Source organism: Lagenorhynchus albirostris, chromosome 21 (genome assembly GCF_949774975.1).
Source record: "Lagenorhynchus albirostris chromosome 21, mLagAlb1.1, whole genome shotgun sequence".
NCBI classification, from domain to species: Eukaryota; Metazoa; Chordata; class Mammalia; order Artiodactyla; family Delphinidae; genus Lagenorhynchus; species Lagenorhynchus albirostris.
In genome coordinates this window covers 3,022,142-3,050,064 of record NC_083115.1, presented here as the reverse complement: position 1 = coordinate 3,050,064, position 27,923 = coordinate 3,022,142, and the positions used below count along the sequence as shown (strand labels likewise).

General features: G+C 41.8%; 1 protein-coding gene across 4 annotated transcripts; it reads left to right on the top strand.

The window, feature by feature from the left end:
* Nucleotides 1-987: 987 nt before the first annotated feature.
* GOLGA7 (golgin A7) lies at nucleotides 988-17,726 on the top strand. Of its 4 annotated transcripts, none has more exons than XM_060136542.1 (6): nucleotides 988-1,100; nucleotides 1,365-1,497; nucleotides 5,897-6,049; nucleotides 12,459-12,560; nucleotides 13,719-13,781; nucleotides 16,337-17,726. In XM_060136542.1, the coding sequence occupies exons 2-5, from the start codon at nucleotides 1,387-1,389 to the stop codon at nucleotides 13,764-13,766; spliced, it is 414 nt and encodes a 137-aa protein (XP_059992525.1). In that variant the 5' UTR covers nucleotides 988-1,100; nucleotides 1,365-1,386; the 3' UTR covers nucleotides 13,767-13,781; nucleotides 16,337-17,726. The 4 variants fall into 4 exon arrangements, with proteins under 4 accessions (XP_059992525.1, XP_059992523.1, XP_059992526.1 ...); XM_060136540.1 differs by having other exon boundaries at nucleotides 1,079-1,207; XM_060136543.1 differs by lacking the exon at nucleotides 988-1,100 and adding an exon at nucleotides 1,119-1,224 and having other exon boundaries at nucleotides 13,714-13,781.
* Nucleotides 17,727-27,923: the final 10,197 nt, after the last annotated feature.

Below are 27,923 nucleotides of genomic sequence, written 5' to 3'. Positions count from 1 at the left end.
TGAGATGATGTGAGGTGAATGACAGCGTTAGGCTGCTATTGACCTGATAATAGGTCAGAGAGGAGCATCTGCTTTGGGAGATCCTGGATCATGATGATGTCAATGATGGGACGTCAGGAGTGGACATGGATGATTGGTGATACCAAAGGGTTGAAGCCAAAAGCGAGACATTCCATCACGCTACTCACAATAGGCACAAAACTTAAAACATGAATTGTTTATTTCTGGAATTTTCCATTTAATATTTTCAGACTGAGGTTGACTGGGGGTGGGGGCGGAGGTAACTGAAACCTGGGAAAGCAAAACAAAGGTGGAATAGTGTATCAGCCAGGCACACCAGATAAAGAAGGGCTTCCGTGGCTGCCTTGCAAAGGTACGCCGAGCTGGGGGTGGGGGTGGGGGGGTAAGGGCCCTTGGCAAGCCTCTCAGGAGGGGTGGAGGCTGGACTGCTGGATGAAAATCTTTGGGGTAGAAGGAAAGACAACACCTCCAGGAAAGTTGAAGGAGGGATGCTTGACAATGAAGCCCATGCAGCTTCTCCCTCCTCCCTTCCTCCCCCCGCCCCTTGCCAAACCGATCGTCCCCCGCCAAGCCTGCTTTCCATTTGTAAATCTGTGTGAGCAGTTGTTTTGTAGAGTTGGGTGGTGTCCCACGTGTAAACTGAGACTTCCAATCAAGAGTGAAAATAAACCCTTACAATCGGTGACCAGAAACTATGTCGCCATGATTAACGAGGAAATGACACACCAGGGAAATGACACACCGGGGAAATCCCGAGTCTCGAACCCTTTGCACCCTCAGATGAACTCGTTCTCCACCGTTCTCCCCGTCGCCCCGCCCCGCAACCCCGCCCCCCCGGGGCCTGCAGCCCCGCCCTCCGGCCCCGCCCTGCGGCCCCGCCCGGCCTTTTCCTTCCGGATGGACTCCTCCGAGCTAGGTGGGGGACGGAGTCGGCCCTGGCCCCGCCCACGGTGCCCGCCCCCGCACCTCAGCGCGCAGCCTCGGCAGGATCGCTTTACGGCCGGAGGAGTGGGTGGGTCCTAGACTCGAGATAGGAGGCCGAGTTGAGGGGCGAGGAAAGAGGCCTTTTGCGGCAGGACGTAAGTGACGGCGTAGGCGGTGCGACAGCCGCTGGAGGGCAGCGGAGGCGGGTTCGTGTTTCCCGGGCCGAACCGGGCTCTGGGGGGTGCGGGGCCTGGCCCGGAAGGTAGCTGAAGACCCGCGGTGAAAGCATGGGTGAAGGGGAGTGGGGCGGGGAGGCCTTGGGCTGCTTTGGGCGGTGGGTGGGTCTGCGGGGCTGGCGGGCTGGAGTCCTGGGTCCAGGCCGGAGATCTGACCGTGGTTGGTGTCCCCCGAACCCGCAGCGCGGCCCGTCCTGTCCTCGCCATGAGGCCGCAGCAGGCGCCAGTGTCCGGGAAGGTTTTCATTCAGCGAGACTACAGCAGTGGCACCCGCTGCCAGTTCCAGACCAAGTTCCCCGCGGAGCTGGAGAACCGGGTATGCAGCCGGGCTCCCCGCACCTGCTCTGGGGCGAGGCCGGGAGCCTCCCCTAGGGCGGCAGGGAGTGCGGGTCTGGGAGGAGCAGGCACAGAAGGAGCCTGGGCTGGGGATGTGCGAAGAGGGCCGCTAAGCCAGACCTGGTGTTTGGAGGACAAGAAATAAGGCCAAGCCCCCGGTCTGACGACCTGGTGGAGCTCCGTGGTGCCCAGGGCACTGATGTGTGCGCCGCCGTCTTCCCTGGCCGTCCCCACCCCACCCCGGGTAATTGACCACAGTGATGAGAAACTAATTCCTGCCGCTCCAGGCCACCTACCTCAGCGGGTTGTAAGCTGCATCCTCCAACCTCACCACGCCAGGGAAATAAATATCGTTTTCGTGACTGGCGTCCGTGGCCACAGTGCTGGCCACACTGCTTGGCCGGAAGGGTTTATTATTAAGGGCTGTGCTAGGCAGTGCAGACAGGCCTTGAACCTGGAAAACGCAGAGCATTGGATGGGCCTGGGCAGGGAAATATCTCAGAACGAGGCCCTCAACTTGTCCCTCGCAGTTCTGATAGCTGGGAGACACCTGTACTGTGTTGTCATCAGGATGTGGGTCTTTTGGGCAGCCTTGCATACAAAAAGGGATGTGCTTCCCTTTTTTTCAGACTTAGGAAAAATAATGGTAATGATTATTGTATCTTACTTTAAAGGTACAACGACGTGAGCATATGTGAGTATGTGTGTTTTCTTGTGCCCACATGTGTTCACACACCCAAAGACAGGCTGTTTGGTCTTGAGCTTTGTCAGATAAACCTGACTGTGTGTTTCCTGTTCAGAGGTCAATTTCTGGTTAGATGGGAGCAGGTTTTGTGGCTCTTTCCTCTTTGACAAGGGGTGGGTGCGGGACTGAGAGGTCATGGGCATGGGTGTGGAGCTGAGAAGTGCTGGCTGTGGAGAAAGTAGGTGTTGATGAGTCTACTGGAGCACTGTGTAGCAGTCATTTAAAATTGGCTTGTGAGGAGGTGGGTTGTCCTACCTGATTGCCATTGAGTGTGTTGCCTCTTGGTTAGAGCTACTAAATGTTGTTTTTTTAAAATAATTTAACATCACAGTTAACATGGTTTACATTTTAGGACTTACATGAAATGGATCAAATGTTTTACTTTTAAGCCTCTTACACTGAAACTCTGACAATACTATTTATGTACTTTCAAATCAGAGTGTAAACAGTTCTTTTGCACCACACTTATTTGGATGTCACATGATGCCTTTGTTTAAAAGTTTTAAAAGTCAAACGTCCAACTCATAATTGACCCAGGTATATGTATGTAGAATCAGACATGAGCCTTCCACTCTGTGTGTGGTGGAGCCTTTATTTTATAGTCTGAATACAGAAACAATGTAGTCATGGAACTTCACTGTTACAGGAAATTGCTGTCTCTAAATTCTGGAGTCCTTTTACTTCTTTGACTTCATGTAGCCCAGAACTGCTTGTGATTCTGAGTACTATATGGAATGATATTTGGTGTTGTTCAATTGTGCCCTTGAATTTTCTTTTTTTTTAAATGTTTGGATTAAAACACTAGCTTATACTTTAAACTGCTTGGGAAAGCTTTGGGTTTCTTTTTTAAATGTGTCGAGATTAATTATAAATTACAGATTTAAATTTTCCTTGCTTTGTTTGATGGAAAATTGAAAGTTTCTTTCTTTGTTTTTTTACTACTTACCCTAGAAATTGTACTGATTGCTCTGCCTCTGGGGCTGATTTTCCCTTTGTGAGAACATTGCACTTGGCAACTTAATAGAGGAAGAAATAAACATGCAAATGTTTTGTATGACTTTAAAGCATTAAACACACATATTTGTACCCTTTAATTTGTGAGTGAGGACAAGTTCTGTCTGTTAACAAGTTTACTTGCTCACTGCCTGTGAGAACTTAATACTTTGATGTATAAGTGCTTTGTTGCCAGGACAGTTCTTTAAAGAAAGCTCGATTCTCACTTTAGTGAAAATACAGACATCTTAGGCACCCTTGGCCTGGGCAGCAGAGAAGTGAGTGAACTATAATTGAGGCATTTGTTCCCCTGCATCCCTTTAAAAATATGCCTCTACATCTGGTCAGTAGAAATTACGTTTGACTTGCAGTTTCTTTAAGCTTCAGCCCCATTCTTTGACAGGTAGTTCAACAAGAAACAAATTTTGGGAAGACGAGCCTGATTCCTATTTCTCTTCTGGCTGCCGGTGTTTATTGGTCCAAATTTGCATTTAGCTCCAGCTTCACATATCTCCAAATGTCAGTGTAGCTGCTATATTAGTGTGCAGGTACCGAGGGGTGAACGTTGACAGCCATGCTTCATGGTGCCTGAAGGGTATGAGAACAAGGCCCACACCTCTGTAGAGCCCTTCGTAAGTGTATCCTTGCCCTTACTGCTGCCCATCGTGCTTTTTCCTTTTTTATTCTTTTTTTTTTTTTTTGGCCAAGGTGTGAGGCTTGCAGGATCTTCAGGGACTGAACCTGCGCCCTGGGCAGTGAAAACATGGAGTCCTAACCGCTGGACCACCAGAGAATTCCCCCCCCCCTTTTTTTTAATTAAACTTTTTTTAAAAAAATTCTTCACCTTGGATTTTTTTTTTTTTAATGATCTATGATTTGCCTCCAACCTATAAAGCATTGCAATCTTGGAATAACTTTTAAGAATTAGTGTTTCTGGTAGGATCAGTAATTCTGATCTGAAAGAAATAAAATGTTTCTGGGTTGATTCCCTAGTTTTGAATCATTCTGTCCAAAGAAACATAAATAATTCAAAGAACTTTCTTTCTCAGATCATAACATCGTAGTAAATCAAATGCGAGTGTTTGAAATTATTTGGACCTTTGTGCTTTTACTGATGGACAAACTGAAGGCATTAACTTAGGCAAAACGAGGTGGAGATAACAATTTACCATTAATACTTGTTCACTGAGTTGTTCTCCTAAGTCTGTTTTCTGGGAATGGTGACAGGTTGCCTGGGTGACCGTTCGTAACACAGCACATCTTCAAGTGGAGGCTCAGTGAAGGGACGCTGCCCTGGCTCTCAGCACCATCTCCACCCACCCAGCCCTGGTCAGAAACACTCATGTTCTGGAAACAGGTCAAGCCACCACCACTTTCAAGTTTTCATGCCTTTGGCTCATTGAGTCCTCACGGTTTTCCACATGAAGGACAAAACAACTGCCTCTCACCTAAAGGGTTTCAATAGCTTAAGGGTGATGGTCATAAATCATCAGATGTATTCTGTATGTTAACAGAGAATTATGTTCTTGGGAACATTTTGTCTCACACTGTATACTGAGGTTCTTTGAGTTTCTTTCTGAGTCTATTTCTATGTAAAGTCTTCATGAAAGAGAGAATTCATATGTAAGTAGTTACTAGTTTTAGGAATAAGGGAGATATTGTGTGAGAGAAAGCGGAGAATAAGGACAGATAAATTGTGCTTTGTTACCTACCAAGAATGCTACAATTGGGTGAAATACTCAACTAATGGGACTTGAAATTCCTAGGGCAAAGTATTGAGATTTGAAATCCACGAACTGTTAAAAGAAGAAAGTAATGTGCTATTGGAAGAAGAAAGTGAAAGCAGATGATGAGAGTGAAAAGAGTATACAATAGTAGTATTAGTGTACATGGTGTCACTGACTAGAAAAGGGTAATAGGAACCCGTGGTATGAAGAGTTGTGTAGTAGTTTGAGATTTTGTCTGGTTCCGTGTCAGCTTTTAGTAACCAAATAGTTACTTTAAAAGAGATGGGAAATGAGGAAATAATACAGTTTGCACCTTTTGATCTGCTGAAAATGTCCTTACTTCCCTTTTTTGCCTAAGTAGATTCCAGCATTTAGGGACTTGATTTAAGATTACCTGCTCTTTCCAGATAAAGAGAATGCACCCCTCCGTTTGTTTCCCCACCATACTTTATACATGCCTCAGTTACAGTATTCTGTTGACTTACTGTGTTTTTATTGTTGCATATCTGTTATGCTTATGACTGTAAATGCCTTGAGGACTAGAAAGTATCTTAGTCATCTTTCTTTAAGGCCTGTCATGATATCTGATGGTAGGTGCTCCGTAAATGTGAATATGAGAGAATGGAAAGATGGAAAGATTGTATAATTTAATTAAGCTACCTGTGACTCAGTATAGAGGATAAAGAGACACCATTTTGAGCCTTGATGATATCCAGTGTCCATAAGAAGGATAAAATGAAACAAACATACCAGTTTCAGTAACTTACGTCCAGGTTTAATCACCTAAAAATTTGTTTTCGGACAGTTAGATAAGAATGTTGACAAAACAACAACCTAAATTAGTGATAGCAAGCAGGAGTGAGGTGCTCGTCTTTTTTTCCAAAACTTGTTTTTAAATTCTTTTTTCCTTACAGATTGATAGGCAACAATTTGAAGAAACAGTTCGAACTCTAAATAACCTTTATGCTGAAGCAGAGAAGCTCGGGGGCCAGTCCTATCTTGAAGGCTGCCTGGCTTGTCTAACAGCGTACACCATCTTCTTGTGCATGGAAACTCACTACGAGAAGGTAAGCCTGTGTCTGTTTTCGCACAATCTCTTAAAATTATAAAGAAGGTGGGTTTATTACAGGTTTATGTTTACAGGGTGACAGTTGCAGTAAAACTTAAAGGGGCATTCATAATAATAATAGTTCAGATTTTATTGTTGCTTCTATGACCAGTCACATAGAAAAGAATCCTGAGTCTTTCAGAAACAGGTTGCCCTGTTAATATTCAAATCGGCTTACACTTAAGGAGAATGTAGAAAATCCATGTTCTCATCCTGCCTAGCCTTCTGAGAAGCCCTTTCTTCATTTCCCCAAATTTCTATCCTCCATCTTTCCTCCCCTCTGAGTTCTTGTCTTCTCTTTCAACTGTCTGCTGGGCCCAGGGTTGCCGGCTTCTCAACCTAGATGTCCAGAAGTCACCTCCCCATTTCGTTCAGTAGCATCCTGTCTTTTTCAGGACCATCTTTAGGTGGAGGGCTAGAGGGGGAGAATTTATCAGCTGTCAGACTGAAATAGCTTCCATTTTCCCATTCATTAACTTTATGACTTCTGCCACCACCCTGATTCATGCCCATTCACCACCTTTCTCCTAGACCAGTGCCACAGTCTCCGGAGCCTCACTCCTTCCCTTCTTTTCCATTTCCAAACAGCTGCTGTGTCATAAAACACAGCCGTGCCTCCCCTGCCACTCCTGCAAAGTGAGAGGCCTTCCCGGGTTCCATTTCAGGCCCTTCTCGAGCCCACCTCCAGCTCACCTTTCCAGCTCTGTCCTGCGCCCCTTCCTCACTTTGTCTTCCAGCCAACCACGCAAAAACTCCGAGGTTTTCCTCCACCTGAAGTGCCGTTCTTCCCGTGTCCGAATCTCACCAGTCCCTCAGTCCCACTTTCAGCTAACTTTTTTTTTTTTTTTTTTTTGCGGTACGCGGGCCTCTCACTGTTGTGGCCTCTCCCATTGCGGAGCACAGGCTCCGGACGCGCAGGCTCCGAGGCCATGGCTCACAGGCCCAGCCGCTCCGCAGCATGTGGGATCCTTCTGGACCAGGGCACGAACCTGTGTCCCCTGCATCGGCAGGTGGACTGTCAACCACTGCACCACCAGGGAAGCCCTCAGCTAACTTTTTATCTACCCCTGTAATCGGAATTCGTTCTCTCCTCTGTATCCCCACAATGCTTTACTTGTATCTATTTTCTGGCACTTGGCACTCTCTACTTAGGAACGTAGCCGTTTATATTCTTGTCTTACTTGCCCTTCAAGTATGTCTTTTTCTTGAGGTCAAGGACAGTGTATCCCTCTTCAGGCCTAGCACCATACCTTGGGTAGATGAGGCACTCATCTACTGTGTGTTAAGTGAATGAATTTACGTTAATCACAGTAAACCCCAAATAGATAATTAAATTCTGACCATGATTAGAAAACGAAAGGCTGTAAGGAGATCTATATTATACCCACCTGATAGAAGTTCCCCTGTGACTGTCTTGCACTCCATGTGGTGGAGAGCAGATACAGTTGCAGCTAAAATATTTTGAGCTGTCGGCTGACAATGATGCTGCATTCTTCCTTAGCATCCTGACACGAATTCTCCTGGTGTTACTAAAAGGGAGCACTGAAGAAGAGTAGTTTATATCCCTCTCCATGTCGCACACTCTCATTCCTGCTGAATATGCCACATCAGGAGTTACAGAGGATCAGTATCAGCTTTCAGTCTGTCTGTCTTACCAGCTTCTCTGTAATAATACATTTGGTGAGTGAAGGGACAGGGGATTCATTCATTCGATAAATATTTATTGAACACCTACCATGTGCTATGGTTGCTGACATCATGGAGTTTATAACTCAGTGGTAAAAACTGATAAAAAGGAAACAAAACCCACAGAATTGTAAGTCGTGATAAATGCCTTGAAAAAAACGAACTTCCCTAGGATAGAAAATACAGGAAAGACCTAATCTAGATCGTGTGGTCAGAAAGGGCCTCTGAGATGGTAACATTAAGCTGCCGCGTGAAGGATGGGAAGCCCAGGGCCCTTCAGGCGGAGGGATGAGTGTATGCAGAGCATCTGGCGTCCCCCGTGTGGAGCAGGGCGTGGGGAGAGGAGGGCGGAGGCGACTCGAGAGGTGAGGGGACCTGCATCCTCCGGGAGTGTGTGCTCCATGGAAAGAGGCTTAGATTTTATTTCTCTGCAGGGAGGAACCACTCAAAGGTTTTAAGCAGGAGTAATAATAGGACTAGATTTTCATTTTAAAGAGATTCCTTGGCTCTGGGGGGAAAAGGAATAAAAGTGGAAGTAAGACGCTCCGTTGAAGTCCAGGCAAGAGAGGGTGATAGCTTGGATGGAGAGCAGAGCAGCAGGGATGGAAGGAGGTGAACAAATTCAGGGGACGCGCTGGTGGTGGAGCCTGGACACCCTGAGGAGCCACTGACCACGGTGGGTAAAAGTCATCCCGGGTGGCCATTAAAGACATGGGTAATATTGTCAGTCTAAGGTGGAAGTAGATCCTCCAGAGCATTTTATTCATGCTTAGTGGAGTATTAGGTGCTTGAATTCTCATTTCACTCTAGCTTTTAAATTTGTTGATGAGATTTTAATTAACTTTTATTTATTTGTGTGCAGTTGCTAAAATAGATACAGATACCTGCTTCTGACCTCAGTTATAAAAAGAAATTGGTAATTGGGTGCCAGCCAAGTCATTTCCTAATGATGAGATCATGGGCAAGTTAATCTCTCCAAGTCTGAGTTCTCTCAACCATAAAATGGGTCTTAGACTGGTGGTTGCCAAGGGGGAGGGGGCTGGGGGAGGGATGGAGTGGGAGGCTGGGATTAGCAGATGCAAACTATTACATAGAGAATGGATAAACAACAAGGTCCTACTGTACAGCACAGGGAACTATACTCAATATCCTGTGATAAACCATAGTGGAAAAGAATATGAAAAAGAATGTATATACATGTGTAACTGAATCAATTTGCTGTACAGCAGTAATTAACACAACATTGTAAATCAGCTATACTTCAATTTTAGAAAAAGCTAAATCTAAAAAAAAATAAATAAAATGGGTCTTAGAATTAATAAATTGCTTTATATGTGATAGATGCTTAATAAAGTTTTCTTAAGATAGATTTAAAAATTAAGTTCGTGTATATATATATATGTTTTAATCAGATATTTGTGAACTTACATGTACAGTTTTTTTATTTCAAGTGTATAAGTAATCTTTTTTAGCAGCTGCTAGTTTATTTATCTACTAAAACATTTGGCAACCCTTAGTTAAAATCTTTTTGATTATTAATCTTGGAAGGAAGTTCTCAGTGTCAGAAATGTAATGGACTTGAGTTCATAGGTAACATACAAGGTACTACTTTATAAGTCTAGTTAAGGTCTCTTTCTTTTTACAGAGTGAGTATTAATAAACGCAAGTAAAAACCAAGTAAAATTAGTCAAGAAACCAAAATTTAAGGCATGGTCACTTTTTATAAATACATGATTTTATTTTAGAAACTGGACATGAATAACTAGATCATGCAAAGTAAATAACTGGAATGGTCATAATTAAGATATAATATACCTGTACTTTTAAAAAACATTTTAAATGTGTATTTGTATTTTTGATACCCAACCACTCCCACTCTCCAGTTTGTCCCTCAGGAATTTCTGTGCTATTATTTTCTACTTTATGAAAGGACAGGATTGAGTCATTTAGTAGTCTTTATTGTTTTAAACACTAAAACTTCTAGTCTACAAACAGTAAGCCAAATATAATTGTGCTTACACTAGTCACGTGGGTTAAACTTTTGAAAATTGTAAATAGGCCTTTTAAAACCCACTAGAACAATCATGCATTTTTTTTCCTATAATGTGCTATTTATTGATTTAAAATGAAGATAAAGGCTTCAGTGTTATTCCTCTCTGTTGCTGCCCATTATAATCAGGGAACAAATGGGCTTGTAGAAGGTTCTCCTCTCAGGAGCTGTCTGCTGTGTTCATCAACCAGAAGACATCCCTCCTGCCCGTGGGCTGTGATCTGAAAGGAGCACAATCAGAGGAGCTTAGATCTTTCTGAAAATACTAAAATCCTGGTGCTCTCATGCAGCCTCACTTAGGATATCTTTCCTTGAGGGTCTGGTAGGCTTTCTCCGGTTTAATATTCTCAAGGAGGATAATAGTCTTTCCTGAGGTTTGAGTGTTTAGCTTGGTAAATATTATATAAATTGAGGTTTTATTGAGTGAAGATAACAGATAATTTTGTTCAATATCATAGTTTGTTTTAACATTGATTTACCAAAAATAATAAAGTATGAGTAATATGTCAACATAAGGTTTCTTGGGGGTGAGAACGGTGCTTTGTCCTGTCTGGGATGAGGTATGAGTTGACTCATATTAATGCTTTCCTATTGCTAATGACACTAAGAGTTTAAAAGCATCTTGGTTAGGACAAAGCTGGCTTCACCATAATACCGTAAGAGGATTTGGAACTTACACAAAAAGAAAACTAATTGTTTTCTTTCTGAACTGATACCCAAGTGCCCATGAATGTTATTAAAGTTTAAATAAAAACCTTGCATGACAAAGTTCTGCATGAATCGCATAAAGGAATGCTGTTTCTTTGCTAGTAACCTGTACCCACGGAGACAGGGAGGAAAGCTGTTCTGAAGGAATTCTTTCTTTGAAACCAGCCATGCAGGCATTTTTCTGAGTGTCTCCCCGAGTATAAATGGACTGGGGTGAGGGGAGACTGGCTCTCCAGTTTCTAGCTCTGGCAGTGAGCTGAGAAGGAAATTGGAGAGAGGATGGAGGGTCCTGAGTTGGGCACCTTCATGGGCTACTTCCTTCCCCATGTCATTTCAGCATGATTAACAAACGCTGATAGAAAGACAGCGCCCATAAAGACCAAGCACCGCTCACATTCTTTGAGAGTTGAGAATAGGAGAATGACATATGTACTAAAGATAATTTGGTGAAAAGCTCTTTTCTTTAGAAATAGTATTCTTAAATTGCTCATAACCCTGCAGATTGCTCTTTTAATAATATCATGCTCTTTTTAAAAAAGCGTAAAATGTTAGATTGTATTATTCCCCAAAGATGTAACCTGAATAAACTATTTATCTTCCTTTAATGAGAAAATTCATTATACAAACCACATAGAGTTTTAAATTCTAAATCAACTTATACCAAAGCACCTAAATTTTAACATCCTAATTTGTTAGTTTAGCCTGGTACATTATAGACCCACACATAAATCATTTCTTAATTTCCAACTTCATTTTCATACAGTTCTTTTCCCTTTATGTTGTGATCACATTTATCTGTGATTTTATCATATTCTGGTAGTGTGAATTTAAGAAAGCATATAGTAATTAAAGAATTGGATCAAAGCCTCTTTGAAGATTAGAGCCAGAAAAGGATTATAATGACTTTGAATCTGAAATAAAACATGTAACTCTTTGATTTTGTATATAGCTATTAAAATTTATTTTCTTCTAGGTTATCTGTTTCAGAATTGCCCTTATTAAAGCTGGAGATTTGGCAATTTCCACAAGTTCCTTTGTATCCTGTCTGGCTTTTGTCTACATTTGCTTTGACTTTTACAAGCTTAATACTAAACTTATAAGGTTTAGCGAGGTTCCCACCTAGGACACAAGAGCGAACTACAGAGCAACGCTCCATGCAAGCCTGGAAATGATATAAGACACTTGTCATCAGAACCATGTCAGCCAGCACGTGCATGCTTGATGAAGGGAATAAACTTTTCAGTTTAAAACTCACTGGGCTCCTTTGTTGTAGGCCTACCTTGTATCATTACTTAAAATTGATGAAAATGTACAAAGGAGAGAAGTGCTTTGTTTTTTCTTTTTTCTCTCTCTCTTTTTGTTGTTTTTTTTTTGTTGCGCCGCGCAGCTTGCGGGATTTTAGCTCCCCAACCGGGCGTTGAGGCTGGGCCCTCAGCAGTGAAAGCCCCGAGTCCTAACCACTGGACCACTAGGGAAGTCCCGAGAAGCAGTTCTTAAGTATTAAGGAGAAGGCCAAGAGCTGCCCTTGATATCAGAAGAGGTCACATGATGTGCACTTCATGAGTAGGGAAGGGGAAAGCATGCTAACCCTCGTGTATATAGTCACCTTGTATTTCTCCGCAACCAGGATGAAGGTGACTGGGAGGGGAGAGCGTGGCTCTCGTGCCACCGTGAGGCACATCTGCTGTGGCACTTGAACTGTGTGGACGGTGCTCGGGACTGGGGGGAGGCGGTGTCGGGAGCCCCGTGGCCTTAGCCACCTAGTCAGGGCCGTCCCTCCACGTGAACACCCATTCTTGCTTTGAAAACTAATTCCACTGCCTGAATATTTTGAGGTCCTAAATTTTAACATCCTAATTTGTTAGGATGCTTCACAGGGAAATCTGATGACATTTATAAAAAGCTGAGTGTTTCTTTTTGTCAGGTTCTGAAGAAAGTCTCCAAATACATTCAAGAGCAGAATGAGAAGATCTATGCTCCCCAAGGCCTCCTCCTGACAGATCCCATCGAGAGAGGACTTCGAGTTGTATCTTTTCAGCCTAGATCACAAGGTCTCAATATCTGTAAACAGAACCTTTTGATTGGTCCTGTCGAGCAGCGGCCGGAGAGAATTTAAACTCCCTTCTGCCGTACTTGCCCTAGGACTCTTCTGTGAGGAGGCACACCCGCCACGAGCCCCCCAGCTCCAGCACTCTCCCTTGACGCACGCCTCTCCTTCCTCTGTATCGTGCTGGTCTCTGTGCATTGTGCAGTGCTCGGGTTGCCGTCATCTTGGTGGCTCTGTGGCATCTTGTAGTAATAATGGGAGTGGTGTGAGTCATGCATTTCAGCTGCAGAGGCTGGACCCAAAGCCCCTTTGAAATGCATGAACTCCTAACGTGCAGCAAGGTTGTCCAGATGAATCACAGATCCGTGGGTTCATCTGGCTCATTGAAATCAGCCGCAGCTGCCAGATGTATCATTTCATTACCTTTGACATACTGCGCGTATTTTTAGAGGCAGCAAGCTTTGAAAATCACAAAGTGAATTTCATAAATAAGATTGCAAAAAAACCAATTTAGCTTGATAATGGGAGTAAAATAAATAACTGGGTAAAATAAATTTTTTTTAAAACCTAGGTCAGATAACCCCAGGCCTTCCGGCTGATAATAATTTCAACAGTTTTATTATACTCAGCAGCAATGGTTCTTAAACTTTTAGACGTTGTGAGCCGTCTCCCAAGAAAAAGTTTGCATATAATTCAGGGCATTCTGAACCCCTGACTTCATTACCTCCATGGATGCTCAGTTAAGAGCCCCCCCTTAGTTCTACGATAAAGCATCCTTTTTCAGATTTTTTTTTTTTCAAAAAACGAATAATCAGTGTTTGGGGAGGAGCTACATGTGGTATACTACAAGCAATTACAGTTCTTAAATTTTTAGCAAGGTGTAGAAAACATCGTGTTTAACTCAAGCAGGAGAAAACTTTAATAATTCAAAATAAGTAGAGCAAATAATTTTTAATTATTTAAATAAGAATTTAATTATTTAAATAAGAATTTAATTATTTAAATAAGAATTTAAATTAAGTAATAATTTAAAATAAATAAAGACAAGTCTGCACAGATCATACCTATCATCTTGCCGCGGTCCCTTTTTCTATGTTCTGTTCTTTAGTGTGTTTTCTTAACAGCCATGCTGTTTAGATTGAAATTACTATTTATGAAGACAGAGGCATGAGCAGTGGAAGATAAACCATAGGATTAAAGGTAAATATGAAATGATATGATTTATGTGCAATTTTTGCAATTTTGTAGGATGCATGAATTTTCTTCCCTGCATTGTAAGTAGTGGCTCATTCTCTGTACTGGCTTGATGTTTAAAATGTGTACTTAAACCAAATTCTATAACCCAAGTGATAGAGAATTTAATCCTGATTTTTTTTCTTCCCCCTGTATTGTTTTCAGACTGGTTTAGTTGTTACTTTGGGGGTTTTGAGAGGTTTTTTTGCGGGGGAGGCATCTTATTTTAATATTTTAAAACTATCCTAGACATTTTAATAGATGGATCTTGCATATAAGAATCAGTTCAGAGATTTCCCTGCCTAAATGACAAATGGCTTTAATAACCAAAGAAACGTTTCAGAGTGGGGTAGGGAGATTCTAAATATTTCATTTATTTAAGTGGCTTTATAGCCCTTTAGAAGAACACTTACCTCTAGTGGGTAGAACCATAAATTTTCATTCTTTTTATAATGTTTATGTTCTTATATATCCATATAATGACCTTGAACAAGTGAGAAACAAATGGGTGAATACTGATGGGAATCTATGGGGAGAATCACGTGGAAGCCACAGCACCTTAGCCCAGCCTTCCAAGTGACAAAAACATTGTACTTCACTGTTGCTGCCAAGTCAGTCATGTGTTCTGCTGCTGTGCTTGCCTGATTGACTTTGTCTGCAGGCATCCATCACTAATTCACAGGCCGCACAGAAACAGATTGTACCAGAGCAGACCAGTTCCTTCCCAGGGCAACAGTCATAATAGTAGCTACCGTTTTGAGGGTACCTGCTATGTGCCCGCTATTATTCAAACGGTGTTTTCCAATTCTCACAAGATTCTGCAGAGGATTTCCCCCACTTTACAGATAAGCAAACCAAGGTACAAATATATTAAATGATGTTCTCCAAGTCACACAGCTAATGGGTATTGAGATATGAACCCAAATCTGATGGACCATAAAACCCCTATTTTTTACACCGTACTTCCTGTAAGTACATGCAGCAGCAGAGACGTGGACAAAGGAAAGAGTTGATCAGATTATTCTAAGTATTTATCCCCTTCTTTTCTTTTTCACTACCTTTTAAAAATACATTTTGTCTGCTCCTGTGCCATTTGTTGAATCCTACAAAGCTGCCTTCTTTTAGCTCTAGGGAATGTGTCACACAGATTCTTACAAGCCACAGACCTAAGTAATGGTGCCCTCTGCTCGGCTTTTTATTCTTTACTGAGGCTTTGTTTTGGAACACTTAGTGTTACCTATTCATGCACTTTCTCACATGCAGTTTCCAAACTGGTAATTCTCAAACGAGCAACCAGGAGCCCTACATGTGGTATTTGTGACGTGCCGTTGGGATAAGTTTGTTTGATCAGTTGTAGCTGCACTGACTCGGCCCAATCCATTTGTCATCATGGCTCACTTTGCAGCTATTATTGCTCAATACACTGGTTTTCTGAGGTGGTGCGGGGTTTGGAGCATTTACACACCAGAGACCAATCTATCAACATTCAACAACAGTGAAATTTTGAAATGAGATTTACAGTAGGAACTTGTGGTAATTTCGTGAATGCAGATATTTTTGTTCAGTGCAGTTTAGTTTTCCGAGTTATGTGTTCCTCAGACCCAGGATCCTGTGTGGGCTGAGGTCTTGGAGGAGGGGGAAAACTATAAGAATAATGAATTCAGTTCTATAATTTTTCTTAAGTCTACATGGTGTCTGCAGGTTGAAGTATTATATGGGAATTAAATTAATGATTTAACAGAAGAGTACACAAATCCTGGAGGTGGCCTTTAAATAGACTGTTGGTGGGCTTCCCTGGTGGCGCAATGGTTGAGAGTCCGCCTGCCGATGCAGGGGACACGGGTTCGTGCCCCGGTCCGGGAAGATCCCACATGCCGCGGACCGGCTAGGCCCATGAGTCATGGCCTCTGGGCCTGCGCATCCGGAGCCTGTGCTCCGCAACGGGAGAGGCCACAGCAGTGAGAGCCCCGCGTACCGCAAAGCAAAAAAAAAATACAGACTGATGGTGTTTTCTCTCTTTGGATTAAGATTGTCTTCTTTACTCAAAAAACAGAATATGTCATTATTCTGTCACAATAAATAAGTGATAATAAAAATAACCATTTGTTGGCACTTCATATGTGCCTGTACTTTTCTAACTGCTTCATTTTAATTATCACAACATCCCGGTGAGGTAGATAATGTTATCCCTGTTTTTCAGATGAGGAAACTCAAGCACAGAGAACCTAAGTTACTTGTGCAAGGCCAAAAATGGGCAGGCAGTCATGGAGGTAGCCAGGCCCCGGATTGGCCACCTGCCCCGTGCTGTGCTACCTGTCCTGACAGGATTGGTCAGAGATGGAAATACACAGCCTTGGATCTCTAGACCGTCGAGCTGTGTACTCACTCCGGCAGGTAGTACAGAACCAGGGATTTTATTAGCTAGCACTGGCTTCATAGAGTGTAGGAGCTCCCATCAGTCGATGTTTGGAGGTTAGTTAGCATCCCTTTCTAAAACCTTTTCTTCTCCCCTCTAACTCTAGGCCCACCTCCAGCTGGGACCCTCATCTGTCCACCGGCCGACCGCAGAGTGTCCCCCACCTCCTCTCCAGAGCATCATTCCTTCGTATCTGCTGCCAGAGCCACGGTGCCATTCACTCCAAGGACTGACTTTGTAAAATTCCACACCTGGAGTGACCTCTAGTCGCTCAGCATCCACTTTGTGTCTCCAAATTGTGTAGGACTCTGTAATTTTTTGATTAGTTTTTGAGAAAACGCAATGAAGCATTTCACTTTTTTTATTCAAAGCCATTAATAAAATATGCAGTTGGTCAGCCCAACACAGTTTATTTCTTACCTGCCAGCAGTGCCAGTGGCTCTCGTCATTCCTTGGGCCTCAGCAAGTTGTGAACTAGCCAGTGCTCAGTCTTACTCCCCCAAATTCATAAAACGCTTCTCACCAGGATTTTGGTGAAGGGTGGGCTGCGTCTGGTTTTGCTATTGCATCTCCCAGATTTCAGAGAATTACCAGTTTTGCCATGACTCAAAGCTTAAAGATCAAGTTCTGCTGTTCAGTTTCTCAAACTGAAGCTCATTGGAAAAATAATGTATAATGTTACTTGTTTTATTATAGCAGTTCCTGATTAAAGCAGTATTTAATGCAATTTCCAGGTTTTTGTTTTTTGGTTTTTTTTTTTTTTTTTGAGAATTCTGTTATTACTGCATTACCTTGAACATTGGGAAGATGTGGTATGTGTTGCTTGTTCCTTATAAAAATAAGTAAGCACAATAAAGTGGATGCTAAACCATCAAACACAAATGTCCCTGCTGTGTCCCTGAATGAGCAAGTGTTAATAAATATTTTAATTATAGTTTTGTTATAAATATAACTTAAGAGAAAAAAATTTGATAGGAATAATACTATATATTGCTAATTTTTAACTATCCCTACTGGCAAACCTTATGATTCCTAGACTTTCCTCATATACAGTATTCAGTGCACAGAAATATTATGATTGGTTCAAGTTCAGTAAGTTAAGTGATTTCCAACTAAAACTCTCAAGTCTGTGTCACTGTTTCTAGTTCTTTTTGGCTGTGTGTTCTTAGTATTGGGACTTCCTGTGCCCTTCATCTTTGGGGTTTGAGAGCACTGTATTTGGGAGAAAGTTAGGACATATACTAGGAGAGAATGAAACGGTTAAAAGTTTTACTTTCAGAGATATTGTAGGTGCTAATACTGGATTTAACCTTTCAGATTTAATTTCTTTTATGGGTCTGTTAGTTATTCAGTAAATCCCATAGGTCTATGTAATATTTTAATTGTATGAAACTTGTTACTTTATAGCCTATAATAGTGTGTCTGTCTGCCTTTTAAACCCATTGCAATAACTTTGCTGAAATATTAACACATTAGTAAAACTTTTCTTAAACAAATTGTCTCTGTGTCATATTTGGTGTGATTTGGTAAAGTGATAAATGATATGGTATTAAATTTGGCAGATAGACAATACTACAAGAATTCCTGGTTCAGTGTAGCTTAGTATTTTTAAACAAACGTCTGACATACAGTTTGTCACAGTTCGCAATTTTTTACATGCTTTATCTCAAGCGCAGACATGTTAGCTAAACAGGTAAAAACCAAGAAATAGCTCCTAATGGTCAAAATGTATTCAGTTACAGAAATAAGAGATTGGAATGTCTCATTAGGAAAAAAGTATCCCAGTGCTGTGACAATCTTGGATCATCTGATGACTCCAGTTTTTTTTAAATGAAATGCCTTTGCAGAGTAACTGCTTATAAAATAGAGACTATATTCCGACTTAAATTCCTTCCATATTCCACTTGGCCCTAGTTCCTGGATCCGCGTCATTGCTTCTCAAGAGTGACAGGCTTTGTTCCTTGTTTTGTTTGTTTCAGTCTCATAAAGGAAGTCAGGGTATTCATGCCACCTTTGATTTCCAAACTTCCCTCCCCTCCCCCTTGCCGCCCCACCTAGCCCGTCGAATGCCCTGAGAGCAGGGGTGATTCCTCTTTCTCCCTGCATCCATCCCCAACTCCCAGCATCCCGCACAGTGCTACATACACTTGGCACTCAGCTATTTATAAAGTGTGTAAATGCACGAGATATAAGTTGACAGGTCATTAACAGAGTTACTTTACTACATCTTCATTAGTAAGATGTTTGTCTGGCTTGATAAGATAGTGGCTGGTAAACTCCCCTTATAAAGTCTTGTTCTAAGAGGCAGTATCTGTGGCTTAAAGTCCATTAGAGTGGACTTGCCTAGAGGTAACTATTCTTGAGGATTTCAGTGACCTTCTTCCTCTGGATCAGGAATTCCCAGGGAAAGGAAAGGAATTGCATTCAAAACTGCTGAAGTAGATAAGTAATGAAAAAAACGAATAAGCCTCCTACGCATACTTTGTCCTTTTGTTATTCTGTATGTCATTGGCCTTGCCAGTGTGTTAAGTTAAATCTAGCTCTGGTTAAAACTAGAAAACATTTTAAAGTATTTTTCTCCTGAATTCTTTAAACTTCTTGAACCTTCTGATAAACGTTCACTTTGAGAAAGTTTCCACTTATCAAAGTTTTCTAGGACCTCATAAAGCGTGAATGACACTTTGTATTCATGTAAGACCTTACTAACTAGACTTCTCTGTACAAAGTTACAAGAGACTGTATGAAGGATGTGCTTGTCACTCATTTAGCAGCTAGAATGAATCAAACAGGCTCGCAAATATCGCCACTCAACGGTATAAATACTAATTGAAATAGGTCAAAGTGTTCCTCATCGTTTGTGCCTGGCTGGAGGATAAACATCAATAAATATAACCATTACACAATGACCAACTTTAATCTGCAGATGTGTAAAATGTGAAGGATTTTATTCCTCCCACAAGAGCTGAAGTAAATGGTTATATAGTAGTACTCTGCAGTACTGGAAACATGGAAATGTGTAGAGGATAGCAAATGTCTGATTAACATCGTATTTGCCATGAATGGTGAATGCCAAAACGTAGGTTCTAGATCACCCAAGTTCTAGGATATGACAGTGGTACATTTTGCTCCAAAATGAGTAAACAGAATTAGTGATCAAATAAAGGTCATGGCCCTTCTGTATTGTATCCTAAGTTCTTCCCATAAACCTTAAATGGTGCAGATGTGAAGTTCTGAGAAATTCTGCCTCAAACTAGGAAACTAGGAACTTAATGCCTACTTTAAAGTTTTTTAAGCCTCCAACTTGCAAAAAGAAATAATTTTATAAATTGGACAAAACCAAAGATCTTCAGTTAAGTATCATTGTCAAGTTAAAACAAATTGATGCCAGCAGAATTTTCAGATTTTTTAAATAGTATCTGAGTAATAAGTATTTATGGACCTTGTTAAGAATTTATTTAACTTTGTGCTATCACTTTTTACCTTGATAGTGAAATCTTTAATCTTAAGATTAATAAATCACTTTGAAGAATTTCTTTTTGTTTCTCATACAAAGAGTTTTTTTTTAAAAGGCAGTTGGGGCAGGGATGGCAGCTAAAAATCAGTCCATTGGCTGCTAAATCTGTTGTTCTTTTTTTTAATTTTTATTTTTATTTAATTTATTTTTTTGGCTGTGTTGGGTCTTCGTTGCTGTGCGCGGGCTTTCTCTAGTTGTGGTGAGCGGGGGCTACTCTTCCTTGTGATGCACAGGCTTCTCATTGCAGTGGACTCCCCTGTGTGGAGCATGGGCTCTAGGCACGTGGGCTCAGTAGTTGTGGCTCACGAGCTGTAGAGCACAGGCTCAGTCGTGGCGCACGGGCTTAGCTGCTCCACAGCATGTGGGATCTTCCCGGATCAGGGCTCGAACCCAAGTCCCCTGCACTGGCAGGCGGATTCTTAACCACTGTGCCACCAGGGAAGTCCAGATCTATTGTTCTTAATGTTTCTGTTCTGTTACTTCATGTTTTCACAGACCACTTTATTGCCAGGAAATGAACATCATAACTTGTATTCACAATGTTTTAGCAATTAGTCTTCTTTGAACAACCAAATAAATGCCAAACAGCATAACTGTAGGAGTTCAGATTCTGTGATACACAAGGGCTCAGAAACCTAGGTGTATTGTGGCCTTTTCTTTCCAATTAAAGGATTGGTGTGCACAACTCTTGCACATCTTTGTGCATCTCATACAATTTACAAATGTTTTATTTAGTCCAATTCCTAATTTCTTAGATATTTGAAGGATTATGAAAAAGCAACATTATTGTAGAAGTTACTGTGTAATTTTAAAATGAGGAGTGCTTCAGTTAAACAGGAAAGGCCTAACAGGATGTTTGGGGCATTTTTAATACTGCAGAGAAAAATCCTCACTTCATATCTCATGATACGGAGGGGCTACTTGAGGACAGGAAAAATCATCTTTTTAAATAACCAGAATTATCAACAGCAATCATATTGACGATAGAAACTTTACCAACCCCTGCCAGCCAGAGCTATACATTAAAAATAATCAGATCCCTGATAGAAACTGAGAAAATTCTGAGGAAAAGAAAAAGTTGCTTGTGTGCATTGTTTTCTGCTCCCAAGTTCTACGTGGATTTTGAAGTGAATACAATTCTTTTATTTATCAAGGAAATGTGTGGTGTCAATAAAACGCAGCTGCAGAGGCAGAAAATAAAAATGCCTCTGAAACTGGGGACATTTAAAAGGCTCACAGGGTAAAACTTAATCTAGTCAGTTCACTTAACAGACAAGCTGACTAGGAACTGAAGAACTTACTGGCCTGACAAAGTGTCAATAAGGGTTTTTTGGTTTTTGTCTTAATGGAACTTGACATGCTGATTCTAGGGAAAGTGAAGGGACATGCCCTGCAACTAGCAAGGCATGCCGAGTCCTAGAGCTGATATGCGTGGCTTTGGAGCAAGAATAGACTCGCATTAGATGGGACAGAATGCAGAGCTGGACGCAGGCTCACGTGCGGTGGGCGGGACAGTCTCTTTGCCCCTCGGATCCTTTCTCCTTCGGTGTCTTCGCTACATTCTGGAAAACTGACCTGTGCACAGCTTCAACCCGGCTCCCTGGTCCAAGCTTCCTGGAGTTTCGGCCGGTGGGAGGGATGCGCAGGGCCTGATCTGAGTGTGCGCACTGATCCAGGGCGTGGCCAGCGGGTCAGCCCGCAGCCCCGGAGGAGCAGAGGAACCTGGTGAGGACCTCTCGGAGCAGGTTCAGAGTGTGAGGACATCCACGCCACATGAGTGCCCATTGGAGAGCATCCTCCGCAAAGGTTCTTTCTCACTGCGGAAGTGGAAAACCCTTCTCTGTTTGCCAGCTTCTTCCCACCTCCCTGGTGCTTGCTCTGTGGGGCCGCCTGAAATGGTCCTTGCAGAGGGGTGGGAGGAGCATGTGGCTCAACCACGTGGACTTCTCCACCGCCGATCTGTCCACGGCCACGGCTGAGTGCCCAGGCGGCCATGGGAGGCCCATGCGAAGCCCCAGTATGGCACGCTTCTCCAGGGGCGTTCTGATGATAACAAAACATTTTAATTACTGAATTGGGACAGTGATCATGGGATTCTATTTTCCAACAAACACTGACAAGAGCAATCATGGACCTTCCTCGGTTTTCATCCATGGACAGGGAAGAACTATACCCAGCAAATAAATGTAAAGGGACAAAAACAAAGTTGCTTTATGGCTACACTCCATGAGTTATCCTAACTGATACACATACACACACACCACACAATTTTTATATTATCATATTATTTTTGATAAACTATGTAAACATGCCTGGGAGTGAGGAACACCACTTGTTACCTCTGGAGGGGGAGACGGGATGGGGTCAGAAAAAGGAGTGCAGGGCTTAGATTGAACTTGTGATGTTAAATGGCTTACTGTTTTCCATACTTCATCAAATGCCTAAAAAATGTTTATTACTAAAACAGTTACGTGCTGTATATCAACTATACTGCAATCAGAAAGAGTAATACTCAGGGCTTCCCTGGTGGCGCAGTGGTTGAGAGTCCGCCTGCCGATGCAGGGGACACGGGTTCGTGCCCCGGTCCAGAAAGATCCCATATGCCGCAGAGTGGCTGGGCCCATGAGCCATGGCCGCTGAGCCTGCGCGTCCGGAACCTGTGCTCCGCAACGGGAGAGGCCACAACAGTGAGAGGCCCACGTACCGCAAAAAAAAAAAAAAGTAATACTCAATACTCTGTAATAACCTATGTGGGAAAGGAATCTGAAAAAGAATAGATATATGTACGTGTATAACTGAATCACTTTGCAGTACACCTGAAATTCACACAACATTGTAAATCAACTAGACTCCAATATAAAATAAAAAATAATTTAAAAAAAGAAATTAAAAAGAGAAAAAAATCAAAAAATTTGAAAAAACTACATATATTTGTCAACATAAATGACCATATCCTAAATATTATGCATACCAGTTAACATCTCCAGTATCAGGTTGGGCTTTGATCATTTTACACAATACCTCTCACACTCACACATACAACCCCACTCCCCAGGACTTCACTCAGGTCTCTGTAATTCCTCCACGTGTTCAGGTCTGTTAGTCTCATTGGTCTCATTGTCAAGAGACACTAGCCTCTGAGTCCTGCTAGTTCTACTTATACCAAAAAAAAGAAGTGAAAAATATGGACAACTAGCTTATTCCTGTTCATAGGTATGTGAGTAGGCCTCTAAAAGAAATGAGTTAAACTTGTAGCCTAGAAGCAGCCTCTAGCTAAGGGTAAAGTTCAGGGTCAAGCTGAATTTCTCTCTTAAAGTAAACATGTCTAAGACGAAACAAAGAGGGTGACTGGGAAATGTATGATCTCACTTCCCCACCAACAGGGAAAAGTCCAAAGTAATTTCATCCCTCACAGAGCTCCATGGGTCACATCCAAATCTTATTGATTCTACTGAGTTAGCAGCTCACAGGATGACAGCTGCTCACAGCAAGATCAGCTCTGACAGATCAACTGACCCAAGGTTTCTGGTTCTTGTTTCCAAAGATACCAACAAGTAACACAATTTCATGACCAAATTTCAGTATTTTCAGCTGAAAATATTTTTATAACTGACTGAACATAGCATAAACTGAAAATATAATTTTTAAAATTACTTTTGGATACCCTAAAGGTGGAATTATTATCAATACATTAACTGTTCTAGCTAATTTAATAGTAAAATTATGGAACATAATTAATCATGCCATTCTTTAGCCATCTGATAGAGGGTGAATACGGAACTCAATTAAAATGTTTAGTTTTACCAGTGAGAAACCTGTAACCTGTAAGTGTTTAAATGAAGAAATTTAGATACAATGCCAAAAGTTTTTAAGATGTCACAAATTTTTAAATTTCACATTTTTATATTAACCCAAGCCTCTTATTCCTTATTATTTCACGTACTGACACCTCAAGAGATGTATCATTTATAGATCCTCCGTGTAGAAATGAAAACAAAATGGTAACAATTATAATACAATTTCATCTCTGTAACTCTAATTAGAAAGTTTGGAACTTAAGAAAATTTTAAAATAAATCTTACTGTATATTGTCAGCTCAGGGAAACCACTATCTATATGCAGACAAAATTGATTGTATTCTAACAGTTGCCTCTATACAGAAAAAATTATTTTAATAAACTTTAGTCTGAAGTGGAATGACCCATTTCATTCGTTAGGTGAAGTTCTCAAAATGGTGCCATGCCTACAATCCATTAACACAAAGAAAGGTGTGGCATGAAAATGAAGAACAATGAATGGAATTTTGATACAGGGTACATTCTTTTTTTCAATTTATTTTATTGGAGTATAGTTGATTTATAACATGTGTTAATTTCTGCTGTACAGCAAAGTGATTCAGTTATACATTCTTTTTCATATTCTTTTCCACTACGGTTTATCCCAGGATATTGAATATAGTTCCTTGTGCTATAGAAGTAGGACCTTATTATCTATCCATTCTATATATAATAGTTTGCATCTGCTAACCCCAAACTCCCACCTCATCCTCCCACCCCCCACGCCCTTGGCAACCACAGGTCTGTTCTCTATGTCTGTGAATGTTTCTGCTTCATAGATAGGTTCATTTGTGTCATATTTTAGATTCCACATATAAGTGATATCATATGGTACTTGTCTTTCTCTGTCTGACTTACTTCACTTAGTATGAGAATCTCTAGTTGCATCCACGTTGCTGCAAATGGCATTATTTCATTCTTTTTTATGGCTGAGTAGTATTCCTTTGTACATATGCACCACATCTTCTTTATCCATTCATCTGGACCCTTAGGTTGCTTCCATGTCTCGGCTATTGTGAATAGTGCTGCTATGAACATAGGGGTGCATGTATCTTTTTGAATTTGAGTTTTGTCCAGATATATGCCCAGGAGTGGGATTGCTAGATCATATGGCAACTCTATTTTTAGTTTTTTGAGGAACCTCCATACTGTTTTCCACAGTGGCTGCACCAGTTTACACTCCCACCAACAGTGTAGGAGGGTTCCCTTTTTCTCCACACCATCTCCAGCATTTGTTATTTGTAGACTTGTTGATGATGGCCATTCTGACCAGTGTGAGGTGGTATCTCATTGTAGTTTTGATTTGCATTTCTCTAGTAATTAGCAATGCTGCGCATCTTTTCAAGTGCCAGTACAGGGTACATTCTTGAGTAATGCTACCCTTTAGCTTTTTCCTATGGCTATATATTTAAAAACAAAAAAAAGAGCATTGCCCTAAGCTGTAAGCATTTAGAAATACTGAGTTTGCCTGGTTTTCATTTAGACCTAGAGACAACTCCCTAGAGTAATTGTGTGGACCCTAAATAAACATGAGGACCTGCCCAGCATGTAGACATAGAAGCTTTTCATCAGAGGTTCATGACACAAAGGCACACAGATTTCTTGATGGAAAGGTCACATTTCTCTTTGCTTGACTCTTATCCAGAAAATCATTAAAAAAATCATTCTACTTGGCCTGATAAATGCTATTTGGCCATAGTTTTTCAGAAGATATATTTAATTTTTTTAAAAAAAAGGAAAATTCATGGTCATTTTATATTCTGCAGTGAGCAAGTAACTGCACAGCCTTTGGATCTCCTCACAGTGCTGCACATTCGTCTCCTTGGAAGTGACTCATTCTTCCTGCAAGCTGTGCTCACATGTCACTTCCTTAGGGAGTCTGCTATAGGCTGAATGTTTGTGTTCCCCCAAAATTCACATGTTGAGACCCTAACCCCCAAGGTGATGGTACTAGAAGGTGGGACCTTTGGGAGGTGATTAAGTCATGAGGGTGGGGCTCTCATGAATGAGATTAGTGCCCATATAAAAGCGGCCCAGAAAGCTCCACTGTCCCTCCTACCATGTAAGGTCACAGTGAAAAGACAGCCATTTGGAAGCCCTCACCAGACACTGACTTTGTTGGCACCATGACCTTGGACATCCCAGCCTCCAGACTGTGAGAAACAAATTTCTGTTCTTTATAAGACACCTACTCTATGGCATTTTGTTAGAGCAGCCTGAATGGACAACCATCTAAAATGTCCTTCCTCTTAATGTTCTATATGTGTTACCCAGCTTTATTTTATCACCACCTGACAAACAATTGATATTTGTTTATTGTCTGTCTCCCATCATATGGTTTGTGTTTCCTATTCACTGCTTTATCTCTAGCACCTACACAGGGCCTGGCAGTAGATACTCAAGTATCACTAGATGCTCAGAAATATTTGTTGAATGAAGAAATGAATGCAGGTGGGAATGAGGGGTGCTGTGCTAGATTTAGGGATACCTTCAGGGAATTCACAACCTAATAGGAGAAATGGACATGTTAACACTGCCATATAGTGTGATAAATGCTATATCAGAATAGTGTAAGGTATAGTGTAAGGCATATACACTGACCTAATTGCTAGGGATGGTTTCACAGAGGAAGAGGTACTTCGGCTGAGTCCTGAAGGATGCGTACGAGTTCGTTTGGTGGTTACAGGGAAAGAGAGAAGCCTAGAAAGAGGGAACAGGAGGTGCAAAGAGAGGAGACAAAATCCCTCATGTCCCTGAGCAGTTCCACATGAAGGGAGCAAAGAGGGTGTAAGGGGAAACACTGAATAACAAGAAAATCAACACTGCTGCTTTCAGAGCATGACTAAAATCACATAACCTCCCGACTCCTCTCAGGGGATTCCCTCCAGCCTCCAACAACCCGCTTCCTTGCAGTGGTCTAAGCCTGAGGTGTTCTGTCCACGCCCCTCCAAGGAAAGCTTCAAGACTGGACGAGAGAACATAATCTTACACTCTGCCCGAGGAGGTGCCAGCCTTGGCTGGTGTCAGCCTCTGCTTCCTCGTTAACAAAGCTCAGGCAAAGTGAGGAGACAGCATCTACAGCTTTGCCCAGGGCTGGGGAGCCTTCATAAGAGCTGAAGTCAAAGCCAGATGCTCTATTTCCTGAGTCAGCTTTCTTTTCAGAAGATGGGTTCCCCTCCACAGCAAACTGACTCTTTTTGTTATTCCCAAGGCTCATTCTGGGCTTGGGAGGAAAAAAGGCATCCTCCCATCAACCATAAGGCAACAAGACACAAAGGTGAAGGTCGCGTCTGTGCTAGAAACTAGAAACACATTAAGACCGAACTAAGGAAAGAGGGTCTCACCATGCTCCTACAAGGGAGCGGGAGGAGAATAAGAGCATTAAAGGTTTGTACCTGCCTTTTTTTTTTGGTTAAACAATAGTACAAAGCCACATTATTCTTGAAACTGTGATCTCAAAGCTTAGAAAACATTTGAAAAGTTTATATCTTTATTGGAAACATATATAGGTTAATTCAATGTGCTTTTTTTTTGGTACACGGGCCTCTCACTGTCGTGGCCTCTCCCGTTGTGGAGCACAGGCTCCGGACGTGCAGGCTCAGCGGCCATGGCTCACGGGCCCAGCCCGCTCCGCGACATGTGGGATCCTCCTGGACCAGGACACGAACCTGCGTCCCCTTCATCGGCAGGCAGACTCTCAACCACTGTGCCACAAGGGAAGCCCTCAATGTGCTTTAAAGATGGATTTTGAGTAAGGGATGAGGAGCTATAAAGTCTGAGGGGGAAAAAGGAATTAGAAATATCATGCACTGCCCAGATTTTACATTTTTCAGGGCTCCGACCTCCTGAGTTTTCCAGCATCTCAGCCATACAACTGTGTATGGGGTTTTACCATCGGCCAGAAAAATACTTATAATTCACCAGTCGACAGCTTTCCTTGTGAGGCTAAAAGGAAATATTCTAAGAGTACTTTTCTGCTTTCCTTAAAAATGCAAGTTGCTCTCTTCCTTTCCTATCCTTAGGCCAAGTCTTCATTCATTCAGAACAACTGGGGCTTAAACTCTGCTTAACGAATACACTCCCCAAGACTTAGTGCTTTGCTTGTGAGGGTATCAAGACCAAGAATGTGATGGAATTTAGAGGAAGGAAACATTGAGAAACAGCTGTTGACCAAATGAGCAAGGGCAGTGATGATACATGAACAGTGATGATGGTATTACTTTGTATTTAGAAAGCATCATCTTCAAAAAGGCTCACGGTACTGTATAGATATGTATATGTTGTCTTTTATCCTTAGTGATTGAAAAAAATTAGGTCCATTCTTATTAATGATACTTCCATAC